Source organism: Hydra vulgaris, chromosome 03, assembly GCF_038396675.1.
Source record: "Hydra vulgaris chromosome 03, alternate assembly HydraT2T_AEP".
Lineage (NCBI taxonomy): Eukaryota > Metazoa > Cnidaria > Hydrozoa > Anthoathecata > Hydridae > Hydra > Hydra vulgaris.
In genome coordinates, this window is record NC_088922.1 from 29,642,208 (window position 1) to 29,661,647 (window position 19,440).

Genomic DNA, 19,440 nt, shown 5'->3' on the forward strand with positions numbered 1-19,440 from the left:
ATTTTTTTGATACACAAAGATTGTAAATTCTTTAAAGGAAAAGTTTTAAATACCTTTCTATTATGTTATTACTAAATAACTTATATCATGCCAGAAAATGCAGAAAAGTTAAATACAACTAATAGTCATAAGTTGTTACCCGAAGGCAATGTTTCAAAGTGTAATTCCTTTTTATTTTTTAGAAACCGAGTAAATTTATTATAAAACTAACGCAGAAATCATAGTTTTTAGTTGTTTGAGCATGTAAACAATTTCACATATTTGCAAGCGCCGCGCGTTTAGCCAGGATCTTTGATGTGAATAAGATACTAAAACTTATATATGATTTTTTATATTTAGACATAAAAATGTTAATTTTTTAGAAAAGTTAACATTTGGTATTTAATTATTAAACTTCATTTGGTTATTTCAGCCTTTAGGATAAATTGCGCGACCCAATACGACTTTTTAAAAAGACACTAGGAAGGGTCAAGGCAGTAGTTATTAATCACAAATGAAAAATACATTTTAAAAATAAATGTTTAATTTAATCTTAAAGTTTACTTAAAAACATATAGAACCTTTTTGGAACTAAAGTTAGTAATTTCACACTAAATTGTTCTGTAATGCAACGACCATCATGTTCTATATGCCACACCACAACAGCTACTTTAATGGTTATTTTCACAACAAAAAAATAATTTTTTTTTTTATTATTTTGATGCATATCATGTTATTTTGATGCATATCGGTTGCTAAAGATTCAAACAACTAATACAAAAAATATAAAATTCTCTAAGAAATTTTCTTGAATATGCACTCAAATATGACTCTTTTAAACTCTTTTTCAACTTTAAACTAATGCTCACAGTTCAGTCAGGTAATACAGTTGTACCTTAGAAATTTTTTTAAAATAAAACTGTAATAATTATTAAATAACCAAATATAAGAAAGGTGATTTTCTTCATTTGTTTTTAAAAGTTTCTTATTCTCAGGCCATGTAATAAAAACATTATTTGAAAAGTTATTCATCTTGATACCTAAGCTAAAGTTTAAAAAATGTTGCTTTACCGAAATTATTAGTACTCCTGCTAAACAAAAGAAGATGCAAAAAGTCCTTGTTCTATATAATTTTCAATAAGTTTATGACTACATCACCCTATTATTAGTACTACTTTATTAACATAGGGTGATGTAGTCATAAACTTATTGAAAATTATATAGAACAAGGACTTTTTGCATCACCTTTTGTTTAGCAGGAGTACTAATAATTTCGGTAAAGCAACATTTTTTAAACTTTAGCTTAGGTATCAAGATGAATAACTTTTCAAATAATGTTTTAATTACATGGCCTGAGAATAAGAAACTTTTAAAAACATTTTGCCAAAAATTTCCGCTTTCAAACCTTAGAACCACGTCATTATAATCAACCGCGTAAAGATTACATTAGCAAACCCAAAATTACCATACTTATGATGATGATGAAAATGATAATGATGATGAAGATGATGATGATGACGATGATGATGATGATGGTGATGATGATGAGGAGGATGACAATGAGGATGAGGATGATGAGGATGATGAGGAGGAGGAGGAGGATGATGAGGATGATGAGGAGGAGGATAATGAGGATGATGAGGATGATGAGGAGGATGATGAGGAGGATGATGAGGATGAGGATTAGGATGATGAGGATGATGAGGATGATGATGATGATGAGGATGATGAGGATGATGATGATGATGAGGATGATGATGATGATGATGAGGAGGAGGAGGATGAGGATGATGAGGATGATGTTGAGAATGATGTTGTGGATGAGGATGATGATGATGAGGATGATGATGATGAGGATGATGAGGATGATGATGAGGATGATGAGGATGATGTTGAGAATGATGATGTGGATGAGGATGATGATGATGAGGATGATGATGATGATGATGAGGATAAGGATGAGGATGATGAGGGTGATGATGATTATGGGGAGGAGGATAATGAGGATGATGATGATAATCATGGATGATGATGATAATTAGGATGATGAACTTGATAATAAAGATTTTTAAAAAATGGAGCATGTGATAGATAATGTTACTACAGAGTAGATATTTCTGTAAAAATTCCTTTTTCAATGTTGAAAAATTATCTGAACCTAACTAAAAATTTAGTAAAACCTATATATAAGAGATGGGATTCTGTAGAATGTCAAAGAATATTAAATATTTTTTATTACTTCATGACTTTTTATGACTTGAGAGTATTTTTATAGTTGATGATTGAATTACAGATAAAAAACAAAACAATTTTAAAAAATAAAGACAAATATTTATAAATTTAATGCATCAAAACCAAAAATAAAATTAAAATATAACCTTTGCCTCTAATTTAACGTTCTTCACTTTTAATATTTCTAATTCAGTAGTTAAAAGTGTTAACTATTAAGGAAAAAAATAATTTAAATAGAATAGAGAAGGCAGAAAATATAAAAATACTATGAGTAAACTAGTATTTATCTATATCTATATATATCAAGAAAATATAAGTATATATATAAAAAAAAAAATTTAATATTAGGAAAAAAGCAATAATTTTTTATACATTTACATGAATCTATATACTCTAAAAAATTTATTTATAACGCACCTCTCTTCTATGCAACTTTTTTAAATTATGTTCTTCTTCTTCTAATTGTAACTTTTCTGATCTCATTTTTATAAATTTTTGTTCTATTTCTTCATCAACAACAGTTCGAATCTAAAGATGAAATTAAATCTATCACTTGTGTTAAATGGAAATTTTTATTATTTTTTGTTCAGTTTCCTTATCAACAATAGTTCAAATCTAAAGGTGAAATTAAATTTATCACTTGTGGTATAATACAGTAAAGTAACCAAGCCATGTTAATAAACTTGGTTGAAGTAAACTTCAACCAAGTTCATTAACATGGCTTGGTTGGAGTTCAGTCTTTTGTGAAACACTATGTTCTTACCAGCTAAATATATGAGTTTGCAGAGCAGGCTCAGAGCGCATTAGAGCGCATCAGAGCATACTTAGAGTAAGGAAGCATGCCATCTATGTGCCTTATTTGCCTTAGTGTTTCTTAATAGCTTTTCTAATATTGCAGGATTTCTTTTCAAAAAAATTTTTGGTAGGGCTTTAAACATCATTTGGACTCAATCACAGATTTACTATTTTACTAAGATCCAACAGTATTGGTTTGTGTTGCTGCAAAAAAAAATTTTATTCAGACACAAGAACAGCTAGATTTAAATGATTTAAAGGAACATGTGTTCAGGACTTGTAATAGAGAAACAATGGTTTCCTAAAATTATATAAATATATATATATAAATATATATATATATATATATATATATATATATATATATATATATATATATATATATATATATATATATATATATATATATTAGGGTGGAGTGATTTTGGAATCAGAACTATAGTAACCCTGGAGTAAATAGGTTATCAAAAAATAATAATAAAATGTATAACATGTACTTGCTAATAATGGTTGGAAAATGGCTGGTTTACAAAAATGTTCATTTATTAAGACATAATCTATTTTTGAGGAAAACTGCCATTTTTTGATTTTTTTTTTCAAAATGGGCATTGTTTTGTTGTTTTTAGATAATTTTTAAATTATAATTTATAAATAGCAAAATGCCTAAGAGTAGCAAATATAGAAAAAATGTCTAAGAGCAAATCCAGAAAAACTCGTTTGGAAAATACAGAGATTCTCCCATCAGAAATGCCTTCAGCTGAACTTCCAACATTTTGTCAAGTAATTCAGTTTTTTTATTTCACCAAAATTAATAACCAAAATATTTCAAAACAGAATATAGCAGAAGAAGTTGAGAGTTCTCTTAGTACTTTGTGGAATAAAGTAAACCCACATCTACTTATTCTTCAGAGAAATTCAATCCTAAGAAAATTAAGAAATCTTTTTGAAAGAGTAAAATCTATAAACCGAAGACGTTGTATCTAAAAGTAAGGAGTATCAAGATATGATTTTAGATAAATGATATTTCATCATGTACTTGTGAATTAGAAACTGTTTTATGTAATGACAGAGATGTTAAGTGTAGCATCATCAATTGCCAAGTAGAGCACATCTTGTGTCTTTGTAAAACCAGAAAGGTATTTGATTAAATTTTTTATATGTTATTGTATATATTGGAATATTTGTTGTTTTAATCTGCAATTATTGTACTAAGAATTATTATTATACTTTGATTTCACTTCAATCAAACTGAAGTAGTTGATTATTTTTTAAAATTATATTTAAGGTCCCTTCTGAAGACAGGGCATATATTCATGAACAGAGAAACAAGATTGGTCCTTAAGGTATTTATCAGCTAGGAAAGACTAATTTAAAATCTGGTGCATTTACTCCAGAAAGGTTAGTTCCAGTAGAGCTTATAGATAATGTTAAAATGCCTTCTGATTAAAATTGATTCTGGTCACATATCTGAAGTTTCAGCATCCAATCCAGGTGTTTTGGTAACATATATATGTATATTTGTATATATATATATATATATATATATATATATATATATATATATTTTTAAACATCTTCGCTTCCAACAAGGCTGCAAGCAGCCACTAATTAAAGTTGGAAGTTACTAAAAGAGAAAAGATGAAGATTGTAGAGCAAGATAACGATTGACGGATGACTTAAAAGATTGCAAATTATATGATTCAGGAAAGCAAGATGAAGGAAGCAAATTCCAAAGAGCTGATGTTCGAGGAAAAAAACTATACAAATAAGAGTTTTTGTAGCACTTAGGAACAGTCACAGAAAGAGGATGACACTTAATTGAATGACGAGTAACATGAGAATGAATTATAGTAGATGGCACAAGAGAAGCTAGCTCTTTAGAGCAGTGCCCATTATAGTATTTGTAGAAAAGAGAAAGAGAAGCAACATTACGACGATGTGATAATGGTTGGAGGTTGGCTGCAAGAGCAGGTCCAACAATGTTTACAATGCGTTTTTGCACCTTGTCTAAAAGAGAAAGGGCATCATTAGAAGATCCGCCCCAGATATGGCAACAGTATTCCATACAAGGCCGGATTTGAGATTTATAGAGATAGAGAATAGAATCCGAAGTAAGAAAGTGACGAGCTTGATAGAGAGATGCAACCTTAGCAGATGCTAATTTTGCAACTGGTTTGATATATGGTTTCCAAGAAAGATTGGAAGTAAGAGTTAGTCCAAGAAGATGAAGAGTAGGTGACTCATCGAGTACATCACTGTTCATTAATATAGGAAGAACTAAATTATTGCGATAACGATTAGCTGAAAAAAATTGAGTTTTATCTGAATTAAAGTTCACCAGCCACTTTGAGCCCCATGCTGTAGCAGAAGTGAGATCCTTTTCAAGCTCAAATGCCCCCTCCAAGCAATCAGAGAGTGTTGGTTTCTTATCACGACAAGAATAAATGGTAGTATCATCAGCAAACAATGCCACCTTAGATGTGAGAATATCTGGAAGATCGTTAATGTAAATTAAAAAGAGTATAGGGCCAAGGATAGAACCTTGAAGAACCCCTGAAGTTACAGAATAAGAAGAAGAGTGTTGTCCATCGAGGACAACTTTTATGCTACGATTGGAAAGGAAGGATTCAATGATCTTAAAGATGTTGCCGGATACACCATAAGAAGAAAGCTTATGGAGAAGACCAGCATGCCAAACTTTATCAAAAGCTTTTGAAATGTCAAGAGCGATGGCCTTAACCTCTCCACCTTTATCTAATATACGATAAAACCTGTCAGTTATTACTGTTAGCAAATCAGCTGCAGAACGAGAAGATCGAAATCCATATTGATGGTCAGAAAGTAAGTTATTAGATTCAAGATGAGAAATTAAGTGTTTGTTAATTAAAGATTCAAAAACCTTGCTTACGATAGGAAGAAGACTTATGGGACGGTAGTTAGACGAATCAGATTGCTCTCCAGAATTTTTGAAGATAGGGATAACAGATGCCGCTTTCCAGCAGGCTGGAAAGCAAGACTCTGATAAGCACTTGTTGAATAGTTTTGAGAGTATAGACGACAGCTCCGGAGAACACTTCTGCAAGACAATAACAGGTATGTTGTCCGGGCCACAAGCTGTAGAAGAGTCTAGGCAGGAAATCACTTTAGATACAGATGCTGGAGTGATATGAATGTCAAGCAGTGGATCAACCTGTTTGTTGGCAATATCAGGTAGAACGCAACTAGTGGAATCAAGAGATGATATTGATGAAAAGTTTTTAGCAAACAATTCGGCTTTGTCTTTAGGTGAGGTGACAAAGTCTGAACCATACAAGAGAGGTGGAATTATAGATTTGCCTTTATTATTGCTATAATTAAAGATTCTCCAGAAGTCACGAGAGCCTAATTTTTGAGATGAGATACGAGATTTCATGACCTGAGAATAGCGGGTTTTGGCGTTAGACAAAACCTTTTTACAACTATTTCTAGCAGTAATAAACAGACGTCTGTTTTCTGGAGAATTGTTTTGCTGATGAATATGGAAGTAACGGTTTCGATTGGCAATCGCAGCAGCACAGCATGCCAGCCTGGATCAACGAAGTTATGCAAGAAGCACATTTGTTGACAGGAAGACGAAAGATTTCTACCCAAGGGCCATCACGAAGAAAATCACTGGGAAAGAATCCCAGTCATCTTTACTGTAGTTGTAAGAGGTTCGATAATAGGGGGATTCAGGTGATGAAGAAGAATGAGATATTAGTTTTAGAGAGATCAAACTGTAATCAGAAGCACCTAAGGGTAAATGTTGAGAAACTGAGCACTGACTAGGATCAGAAACAAGACAAGTCGAGTAGAGAAGGTAAATGATGCGGGTAGTCTGGAAAGCGAGTTGCAAAGTTGACTATTTGAGTTAGGGATTGAGAAAGGCAAAAGTTGTGGACTTTAATGCCTGCAGAATCACTGACACTAGAGCCAAGCCGTTCAGAGTGGTGAGCATTAAAGTCACCGACAACAACTATATTAGCTGATGGATAAAGAGAGAGGGCTTGGTCAATATGATCAGAAATAACATCAAAAAGTGTGCAGTCTTGTGATGAAGGAGAGCGATATAGAACAAAGAGAAAGACAATAGAGTGAAGTGGTGCTAAACGAAAGCACATAAAAGAATAGTCTGTGGAATCAAACCTAGTTTCACAACAAATGGGTGAATTCTTTCGAATGTAAATGCCGAGGCCATGCATGTGACTAATGGAGTCTTTACGAATTAGAGGAAGATAACCATCAACACTAAGATTACAAAATGAGACTGCTGAACTACAATTAGTCTCACAAAGAGCAAGTAGGTCTGGTGAACTTTGCAAGAGATATGACTCAACAGAAGAAAAGTTACTTCGAAGACCACGAACATTAGTGAATGATAGGTTTAGAGAACTTGGTGATGATGATGGTTTTTTGTGTTTTATAGTTTTTGGTACTTTATTCATTTTTAAATTAGATTGAAGAACTTGACTCAAACCATAGATAGTACTCAGATCACTGCTTAATATCCCAAGCAATTGCCTCATTACTATTAATAAACCCTAAGCCGTAACAAAGGGCTCCAAATGTGGCCTCCGCAATGCACACCAAAAATACAAACAGGGACACCATCCATGCGCAACATGGCACTGTTAATACTCTGATATTTTTCAGCTGTTGATGGAATCAGCCTCTCTGAGAGCTACCACAGAGTTCGGGAAACCTGACTACCAGCCGGCCTCAGAACCAAAAAACTGAGTTTTAGAGCTGTACCCTCATTAGGAGATAATAGAATGAGTTGCCTAGTCATAAAAACAGAGACACAAGCAAAACCCATGCATTGAGTCAAGAAGATCCAGCATTCAACATCCTAAACTGGAAACAAGCTGGTCAACAGATAGATTCTGTTTACCCCTTAAGTCTTTGCCTAGGAGGCCTTCTACAAGACAGTAGCTGGGTGCATTTAACATCTGCCCAAGATGAGTATTTTTATAGAGACACCATCTCTAGCCTTTACTCAACCAAGAGCCCCAAGGCAGGGGGTGTTTTAAATCGGAGTTGGCATCTCCTAGCCTTTGCCTAAAAAGGCGTATATAGTAGTAGTAGTATATATATATATATATATATATATATATATATATATATATATATATATATATATATATATATAAATATATATATATTGTATATATATATATATATATATATATATATATATATATATATATATATATATATATGTATATATGTATATAGTAGTAGTATATATATATATATATATATATATATATATATATATATATATATATATATATATATATATATATATATATATATATATATATATATATATATATGTATATTTATATTGCAAAGAGCACACTTTGGGGCAACACTAAAACAGCTTTGTTACAACGTTTTTTAAATGTTGGCCCTACAAAGTGTGCTGCTTGAGATATATGTTTTTTTTTAATATTTTAAATACTAAGTATTTTTACAGGTAAATGATTCTGAGGAAGAATATAATCCATTAAATGTTCTCAATATAATTTAATTAAACTTGATAGATTTGCAATGGAGGCTGTCAGGTGTATAAAATTTTTATACATATTGAGTTTAGATGAGAATTTTTTACATATACTATATTAAAAGTGTGAAAAAAAAATCTTTTTTTTTTCACACTTTTAAAATAGTATATATAAAAAAGTCTCACCATTGTTCATCCCCAGTAGGTTTTTTTTTAATGTGGGAGAGGAGAGGGTGAATATAGAATGTTAAGGATCACATATAGATAATATACTTTGCTTTTTCAGTTTTGCTTATTTATTTCATAGTTTCTTATTTGTAGGTATGATGTCTCATCTCGTGCTGCAGCTGTACTAGCAAATGCTCTACTTCTAGATTATGAAATCATTAAACATGGAGATTTAAATCAAGTTGTAGATTGAAGCAAAATTGAGAAGTAAATACTATTTCATTATATAAGTTAGACAAATATAAATATCTCTCTTTATTTATTAGTTTATATAAATGCTTGTTTACAAACCATTTAATATGATATTTAGCTAAATATAATACTTTGAGTTGTTTTATAGAGAGAAGAAGAAAATAATGTCAAGATATTGTGATCAACATGATAATAATTTAAGTAACTTGGTGTGTTTGGGTGTTGATGGTAAAGATGATAAAAATGCTCTTCAGTTAAAGGATGTCGTTGAAAATGGAGAAACTCACTTGTCAAGAGTTACTGAAAAAGAAACTCATTTAACTTTTACTGATGAAAATAGTTTTAAAAATGGTTCATATCTCTATCATAAAAATCTCCCATCAAATGGTGCAACTGGTTTGCTTCAAAGTGAAATTTTATATAATGTTCTGAAAGAGTATTATAGTTTAAATTTAGTACAAGCCCTTCTTCTTTATAATACAAATGTCAATACAGGTTTCAAAACTGCAATTGTTGTATGTTTAGAAAAGAAATTAGGAAGAAAAACACACTTTATTGGATGTACTTTGCATCACAATGAATTTCCATTTCGAAAAGTATTCAAAATAGTTTATTGCAGTTCGAAGTGTCCAAATAAATTTTCAGGACCTATTTGCTTTCCAATAGATTTTTCTATAGTTTCTATAGATTTCCATCTTAATCCACAAGTGAAGTTTACCAAAATTGATACTCCAGTGGAGATACTAAATATTCCCATTGAAGTGATTATTGATTTAAGTCACGATCAAAGACTAATATTTAAATATTGCTTTGGAATTTCTAAAGGATTTGTCAATCCCATATTTTTTAGAAGAAAAATTGGTCCACTAAACAACGCAAGATGGTTGACTTTAGCAATTCGAATCATGGCTTTGTATACTCATACTGAAGCACCATGTCTAAACCATGTAAGGCTTGTGAATTTTATTGTACAAGTGTATGCATACATTTAGTTTCTTACCAAAAGGTCTTCTAAATTTATGGACTCTCCAAGTATATTTTGTGAAATGTCAGAACAGATAAGAAAGCAAGATGGGGAAATACAGAATATTTGTTTTAAAAATCTAAAAAATTTATTATGCCTATTGCCTGAGAACTTTTTGTATGCTTAGAGATGAAGATTCTAACATAAGGGAACAGACATTACGAGTCATTAAAAAACTCAGGACAAGTAAAGATAAAGAATGCCGTGTTACAAATATTGCTAATGTTGGCATAAACTTTCAAGCAACTTCTTGGACAGAATTAATTGACATTAAGAAAAGCAGTGAACCGGCATCAACAATATGTTTAAAGGATGACGAAATCGATGCACTAATTGCAACTAAAGAAGTTCTGAACTTACCCAAATTTCCTTCTCATGCACAGAGCGTAGAACGCGATGTCAAATCAGTTACAGAGGCTAGTCACCAAGTAAATGGCAGGGAAGCTCATCATAAATATATTTTGATTAAACTAAAATCCAGGGAAATTCGACCATATTTTGAAACTAGAAAATGACTTTGTGGTTTTAATAAAAAATTTTGTTATGCATTTGATGTTAATAAAACATCTTTATATGAATGTACTCAATTTTACTTTTTTGATTGCGAGGAATATAAAAGTGTGTTTAGTATTTAGGACCAATGCAGTAGTAGGGTAGTGGTAAAGTGTTCAACTCACATTTGCAAGATATTTATTTTAGAAACATTTCGCATATGTTCAAGCCTTTAGCAATTGAAATCTTGATAAACACTTATATTCATGAATTTAAGTGCTTGTAGTGTTAAAAACATGTTTGGATTTTGGTGATGGTTATCTATGACTATTTTTATTACTAGTTTATTAAGTTGATCACTGTAATAATCACTGTTTTCGAATAAAAAATTAAGCACTTCAGGGGCCATAGAAATAATTTTTGAAGGTTTTTCCAAATAGTGTAATAGTTGCAAATCTTCAGCCTTATCTAAATTCACAATTTGCTAGATATTTTAAACCAAATGGGTACATGTACCAATTATGTTTAAAGTATTTAGTCAACAATAAATTGTGCAATTTATTATTCCTTTATTCATTTCTGGTAATTATTAATTACTTACATCTTGGATAATTTTGAGGTTAAAATTACTCAAATTGTTTGTAAGCACTTTTAAGACCTATATAACTATAATTATCTAAATCCTTTAGTATATAATTATATAAAGTATTCAACTAATTGTACTTTAAAAAACTAAAAATGACTTACATAAGTAAACTTTGTATATACAGTTTAGTTAGTAATTTTAAGTTTGCTGTTTAAAACTTAATTGTATCTTATATTAATGGATGTGTAGTGGTGTCTTATATTAATATGCGGTAGTGGTGTAGTGGTAAAGCGCTCGCTTTATAAGCGAGAGGTTCCGAGTTCGATCCCCACCACATCCCTGGTAGTACCACGCTCAACTTGTTTCTCCGCGCAGTGGCCTTGTTCCTTAAGGTTCGTGTTTCGGAGTTATAGAGTTGAGAGAGGGTTAAAACCACTATTAAGTAGCCTTCTCATCTGTAGTGGCCTTCTCGGCCTTGAGGAGGTGAATAACAAAAAAACAACAAAAAAAAAAAGATGTGCGTTAAAATGAGGCATAAAAACTAGCTAAAAATAAATTAAATGTTTAAATGCGTATATACCATTGTATTAAATAAAATTTTTATAATTTATTATTAATTTATTTGACCATTTCATTATGAATAAATTTATTTGAAAAAATAAACTTTTGACTGGTTTGATATTTTTATTAATTGATTTCATAAATTGCAGAAAAATGTGAAAATTAAGAAAAATTGAGTTTTTTTGCATTTTTTCAAAGTCGATTAAGCTTGCATTTTTTATTTTGGATAGCTGAAATTTTTCATGCGCTCATATTTTACCCTGTTGAACTTACTCCCAGGTTACTAAAGTTGAATTTCCAAAAAAGGTATGAAAATCACTCCACCCTAAAATATATATATATATATATATATATATATATATATATATATATATATATATATATATATATATATATATATATATATATATATATATATGTTAAGGATATAACTTTTTTACAATCTTATGTTCCTGTATGTCAGTTTAATGAATAATTACTCAAAACCAAAGAAAAAAAATAGTTATTACAATATCTTGTGAAAATATGTTCACCCCCAAATCAAAATATCAAATTGTATGTTATAAGTTAACAATGTACCTTGTTTAATAACTGTCGACACACTAACTATTACAGTTACTAGAGCATAGCATATGCTTTGTACTGTCTATATTTATGATTAATATACATCAGTACATCACTGTCTATTACTTAAAATCTAGACTGCATTTGTCTCAACTGAATACAGCTCCTGCATCACTTTTATTGCACGTTCCAGGCACTGGTTGCTTCTTGGTATCTTCAATGCTGATGGTTCCCATTTTCAGTTTCTCCAATACCAGTAACCCCTATATGTAACTTTTCAGTATTTGTAACAAGTTACTGTACTCTACCTTGCTGTAAAATTTATCAGCAAACTTTTTCCAGTTACAAAATAAATCTGTAGATTTTCTGTAATGTTGGCCATGTTTTAGGTATGAGAACAAAAGCAAAAATGGCAAGGACGGCTTTTGAATTACAATGTGCATTACTTATATTAGGAATTGCTTGAAAGTTAGCAAGTAGAAACTGTCCTTTTTTTTTATAAAATTTGAAAAGAAGTGTCAGACAATGCAAAATTTTATGTCATCCCTCCAGCCTGACTTATCAAAAAATACTTCTGTCACATTCACAAATTTTGTACCTTGTTGAACAGTTATGCAATTTCTCATAACTGTTCAACAAGGTACAAAAGGATACTCAATTTTTGGAGACTTGGTGCATTCTCCAATTTTTTCATCCATCACCACACACAGAATCCTATCAAGCAAGTGATGCTGGCAAGAAATAAACAACTGTTTGTCAAACTCCTCCCCTTAAAATATTTGTCAAAGTTACAACAACGCTATTTTTTTTACCTGTGTTAACATTGGTTGTGTCAGTCACTATCATCTTTACAGCACTCCATAAATTATATTCCTGAAGAACTCAGAACACTGAAATTCCATCAATAAATGGGGTAGTGGTGTAGTGGTAGAGCACTTGCTTCATAAGCGAGAGGTTCTGAGTTCGATCCCACCACGTCCCTGGTAGTACCGCGCTTAACTTGTTTCTCCGCGCAGCGGACTTGTTTGTCAAGTTTCATGTTTCGGAGTTATAGAGTTGAGAGAGGGTTATAACCACAATTAAGTAGCCTCCTTGTCTGTAGTGGCGTTCTAGGCCTTGGGAAGGTGAATTTACAAAAAAAAAAAAAAAAATAGTTTCTGCCTTTCCGTCCTTCAAGCACAGTGCAACTAATTTCAGTTCCATTCTTTCATTTTTTAATACTACAACCTGACATTGTTTTTATTAAGGTGCTTTTCCATCAAAATAAAGATATTCATTGGAAGGCTTATTTCTAAATAAATAATAATAAATAAATAATAACTATATATAAATAGTTGTATATAAAATAAAAATCTTTATTAGTTTGACAATGGCTCTTGCTATATGAGCTGAAGTATCACATAAAAAAAGAAATAAATAGTATGATACCATATATGATGTTTTAATGCTTATAAAATTATTACACATACTATTAATGATGTTAATTATTATATATATATATATATGTATATGTATATATAATGATAATAATAATAATAATAATAATAATAATAATAATAATAATAATAATATATATATATATATATATATATATATATATATATATATATATATATAATAATTAATAATATAGAAAATAAATGCACATAAAATATGGGTCGGACAAAATGACTAATAGATGTTGTTTTTTACCAGACAAGTGACGGACAATGTCCAATGTTCAGCACTTATTTCGAGCCTTGTGAATATATATATATATACATATATATATATATATATATATATATATATATATATATATATATATATATATATATATATATATATAATAATAATAATAATAATAATAATAATTATTATATAAATATGAATATATATATATATATATATATATATATATATATATATATATATATATATATATATATATATATATATATATATATAATAATTAACATCTTTGTTTCAAATAATTTTTGCCGACCTAAAAGATTGAAGTCGGCAAGTTTTTTCTAATCATTTAAGTTGTTCCAAAACTATTAATAAATTCAGTATTGTATATAAACTTTATTTTTTGAACTTTTTATTTTTTATACAAAACAAAAATTGAAGTTGAACACACGGCTATGTTAGTAAAATGCGTCTTCTTTTTTTTTTATCATTTATGTTAAAACATTGCAATTACTTATTAATTAAAATTTAGAGTTTAATATTTATTAATTTTTTTGTTATTTCACCTCCCAAGGCCCAGAAGACCACTACAGATGAGGAGGCTACTTAATTGTGGTTATAACCCTCTCTCAACTCTATAACTCCGAAACACGAACCTTGACGAACAAGGCCGCTGCGCGGAGAAACAAGTTGAGCGTGGTACTACCATTTGACGTGGTGGGGATCAAACTCGGAACCTCTCGCTTATGAAGCGAGCGCTCTACCACTAAACCACTACCGCTTATAACCAGCTTATAACGAGCGTATAAAATAACGCTGGTCCAATAGTTCAGGATTACTTTTTTATTTTCATAAAATATTTAAAAAAGATTTTTATTAAAGATATTCTATTATCAAAGCACTGATATAAAATATAAAAAGCACTACACCGTTCTCTTTTGCACTAACGTAATGAATGAGCAGTTTGAAGTCGTTAATAGTCACTAATTTCAATAATGGAATGCGCACGTGGAAACACAATGTGAATACAAAAGTGCGCAAATAAAATAAGAATAGAAAATTAGAAAACCATTATAAGAAAATAGAAACTGCAGAGTATTTTTAATCTTGTGAAAATATCAAGTAAGATTTATCTGATTTATTGTTTGTAATACTCCACACATCATTTATAATAAAAATAAATATTAATAATAGAGTAATTATTAAAATTAGTTCTTGTTCATAGTATAGGTTTTTTATTAACTATTCTATATTTTAACTCAAATTTAAAACGATTCTGTTGTTTAGAATGTTCGCAATCAAGGACATTCAAAAAGAAAAAAAAGTAATGATGTCAACATTTATTTAATAAAAAGTTGATAGAATATAGCTATAATATAGATACATAGCTATCTAAAAAAATTAAACAATTAATTTGAAAAAAAATCAAGAAATATAAAAACGATTAACCGTTAATTAAGTTTACAGCGTAACATTTTAAAATACATATATCAAAACAACGAAGCAAAACTAAGTCACTAAATTATACTTCAATACTAAATCAATAAATAGTTGCGTTTTTGTTTGATATCATTTTTTTAAAACATAAATAGTTAAAAATAAAATCGCGGTCTGACAATATACAAGAAGTTTAGAAGTATAAAAATCTACTTCATTGAAGTAGTTTCATGAGTATGAAAATACTAACTCAAACATTTTTTGACGAAAGAATTATGTAACAAATAAAAAACAGATATAAAAAGATATGAAAAAGCTTTTTATAAGCATCGCCTTCAGCAATTTTCATGATCGCGCTCGCCGACGTTATCTCGAGCGCACATAATCACGCTTGTCAAAAACATATTCTAAATATACAAGCGCGATATAACATGCTTGACGATTTTCTTCATCACAAGCCTTGCATATTTATATAAATGTAATTACATATTCTTTGATAATTTAAATAAAATGGGTTTATCGTAAACATATTTATATTTAATTTGTTACTTTATTTAATAAAGTAAACTTAATAATTTATGCATTTAATATCTTTACATAGTAATTTATGTATTTAATAATTTTTTTTTTTAATTATACATTTTTATTATATATTTAATTATGTATTTATTAATTACATAATTTATGCATTTAATATATTTACATAATAATTTATGAATTTAATAATTTGCAAAGCATTTTGCATAGCATGGTAATTTTTAAAAAGCATATATATATATATATATATATATATATATATATATATATATATATATATATATATATATATATATATATATATATATACAAACCTCGGAATTCGGGTCGGCAATCAGCAATGCCGATCTAACTGCCGACCTGAAAATGTTTGAGGTCGGCGAAAAATTGCCGACCTCGTTTCTATGTTTTATGGTAAGACCTTTGTTTCAAATATTTTTTGCCGACCTGATGTTGACCTCTAAAAGATTGAAGTCGGCAAGTTATTGCCGACCTCATTTTTCCTAATTCTGAGGGTTGTATATATATACATATACATATACATATATATATATATATATATATATATATATATATATATATATATATATATATATATATATATATATATATATATATATACACATATATATCAGCCTCTGAAAACAATTCACTGAGTACAAGTTTGAGAAACGCATAATTAATGAACTAGTACCACTACCCAGCAGGGTTAGTGGTACTAGTTTCAAGTCATTCAATGTGATTAGTCATCAATAACAACAATAATGCCAAAAAGATTAAGGGAATGAACTCAATCAATTTGATTTTAATTAACATCAAAAAGATTCTTTAGAAGTAGAGCAATAAAGAAAAAAGGGAGGTATAAGTCTGATGAATTTTATATATATATATAGGTGACAATATTTATAATATAGGTGACAAATTATTACAAAGACCATGAAATAAATCTTTTATTAATCTTTCACAAATAAAAGATAAATTAAAACAATTTTGTGGTGGTCAAATCAGCCTCTCAAATATAGCTATAAAATATAGCTATATTTGATATATTATATATAAAATATAGGATTCATCAATTAATTGTAAAATATCAATAGTTGCTTATATAACATATGCTTCAACTGTAAAAATAAAATACCACAGATATTGAAAAAAAAATTTTACTTTAGCAGGAGTAAATGCCATTAGCATATACTTTTCTTCAACTTCATGAAACTTTTTTTTCAATAAACGGTTTTCATTTTTTAAAGATTGCATCTGAACAGAATACTCTTGTTCTTTATTAACAAATTGTTCTTGCAACTCTTTCATTTGTTTTTTCATATTGCTAACTTGAATTAGGCTATCCCCTGCACTCTAAAGGAAAATCAAAAAACTTTTAAAACATTCCTGATTCGCTTTAATTTTACTATTATAAATATTTCACCTTTTTATATGACTCCAAGTTTTGAAAAAACAAACATTTCTCTGATTGAAGAAATTCATAATCTTCCTTAGCAACATACTCATTCCGAATAATATTGTTTAAGTCGTCAATTTCTTTCTTCTGCATTTCTACCTTGTTTTCAAGATTAGAAACAGTAGCTAATAATTTTGATTTGCTTATACTAAGATCATTTACTTCCATTGAAAATCTTTTTACAACATCAGAAATGTTAAAAACCACTTCTGTACTTTCCTTTTTATTTATGATTGCTTTTATATCAGTTTCCAGTACATTTACTAAGTGTTGAAGTTCTCTAATTAACTTTCGTTTATCTTCCAACTGACATTCGTAGGTTTTTTTTATTGTTTTAATTCTTCTTTTAACTTCATCATTTATTAAATTACTTTCATAATGTAAAATTGAATCTTCTAAAACCTATAACTCATATTAAAAATTTAGTTAAATTTTTATTTAAAATTATTAACATAATATAGTTTAAAGATATTGCCAGAACTGACATAATGGTGTTAAACTAGGTATATTAACATGGGCTATTCTAGACCCTTTTTGTCAGCATTGACATTGGCAGCATATTTGGACGTATTTGAATGTATTTGACCTTATTTTTCTTTTTTTCTTATGCGCCAGAATGAGGGGCGGGGGGTACCGCCGCCCAAACTATTTTCCTAGAATAGCCCTTGAGTCATTAAAGAGCAGTTTTTAACATTGGCACAAGTGCAAACTAAGTATACAAACTTGCCAAAGAGTAAATATGCATATGCACAAACTGGAATAACTTCCCTGAACAATTGTAGTTTCCTACAAATGTCAAATTGTAAAATAGTTTCATGCGCTTATGCCATTTTGTGCTTATGCTGATTTGCACTTAGATACAACTCAGTAATGTATTTGGATTTACAACATTTAACGCTGTTCATTGTTTATAGTTCTTTGTTAGCTTTATAAGGATCACCTTTTGTTTCTTAAGCAGCTGCTGATTTTGTTTATCAGTCTCTTCAGGTTCGTGTTGTAAAAACTCCTCTTTAACTTCTAAATTTAATTAAATTTAAGCAAAGTTAAGTAAACTGATTTTTGAAAAATAGATAAAAAATCAAGTAAATTGAAAATTGCAAATTTAAGTAAATTGTAAAAAGTAAAAAAAAAAGTTAAGTAAAAAAAAAAGCCAATTGAGAAGGTTAATTATTATTAATATCACACACTTTTAATTGATGCATCCTACACTCAGTGGTGATTTGACAAAAATTTGACATTTGGTTCTCTATAAACTAATCAATAAATTTTAATTGTCAAAAATGTTTTTGAAAGAAAAAATTTATTTGCAATATTACAATAGTTTCTGAAAAATTTAATAAACTTTTTTTTTTTATTTTTTTTTTTGGTTTTTAAAATTTTAGAAACATTTCCTCAATGTTTTTAGCAGATTTTTTTTTTGGATTTCATTTTTGAACAACCTTTTCTTTCAATTACATTTTGTAAAGTATCTATGAAATTGTTTACACAATCTTTTACTTTCAATTACATTTTGTAAATTATCTCTGAAATCAGTTACATAATCTTTTTCTTTTCAATTACATTTTGTAAATTATCTATGAAATCGTTTACATAATCTTTTCTTTTATTTACATTTTGTAAATTATTTATGAAATTCATTATTTAAATTACTTTATTCAAATTTAATTATTTTTAACTATCTATTTATATTTATTATCCATTTTAACAAACATTTATGTAATGCCTTGTAAATTCCATGAACTTTCTTCCAGATTTTTAAATTCTTTTCTCTTTCATCCTCTAAGTTACATCCAAAATTTTCCACACGTCTTCCATATTCCATTCCATTTTTTTACAAGTTAAGCAACTTAGCTATACCAATATCTTTTCAGTTTTTTTTACATGTTTGAAAATTTTAAACCTATTATTTTTGTATTATATAGAACACATTTAGTGAAGTGCAGCAGACTATTTCAAAAAGTTGTTTTTTGAACCACCCTTATATATATATATATATATATATATATATATATATATATATATATATATATATATATATATATATATATATATATATATATATATATATATATATATATATATATATATATATATATATATATATATATATATATATATATATATATATATATATATATATATATATATATATATATATA

The 19,440-nt window shown here is 28.8% G+C and overlaps 1 protein-coding gene across 1 annotated transcript in view; it reads right to left on the minus strand.

Moving 5' to 3' along the window:
- LOC101238359 (kinesin-like protein KIFC3) overlaps positions 1-18,316 on the minus strand; it is a 98,565-nt gene extending 80,249 nt beyond the window's left edge. The window contains exons 1-5 of the mRNA XM_065792901.1: positions 18,222-18,316; positions 17,249-17,683; positions 16,987-17,178; positions 2,629-2,739; positions 2,358-2,420 (exon numbers count right to left, since the gene is read on the minus strand). Coding sequence (XP_065648973.1) covers positions 2,358-2,420; positions 2,629-2,739; positions 16,987-17,178; positions 17,249-17,449 — 567 coding nt within the window. The 5' untranslated portion in view covers positions 17,450-17,683; positions 18,222-18,316. The remainder of the gene's footprint in view (positions 1-2,357; positions 2,421-2,628; positions 2,740-16,986; positions 17,179-17,248; positions 17,684-18,221) is intronic.
- Between the last annotated feature and the right edge of the window lie 1,124 nt (positions 18,317-19,440).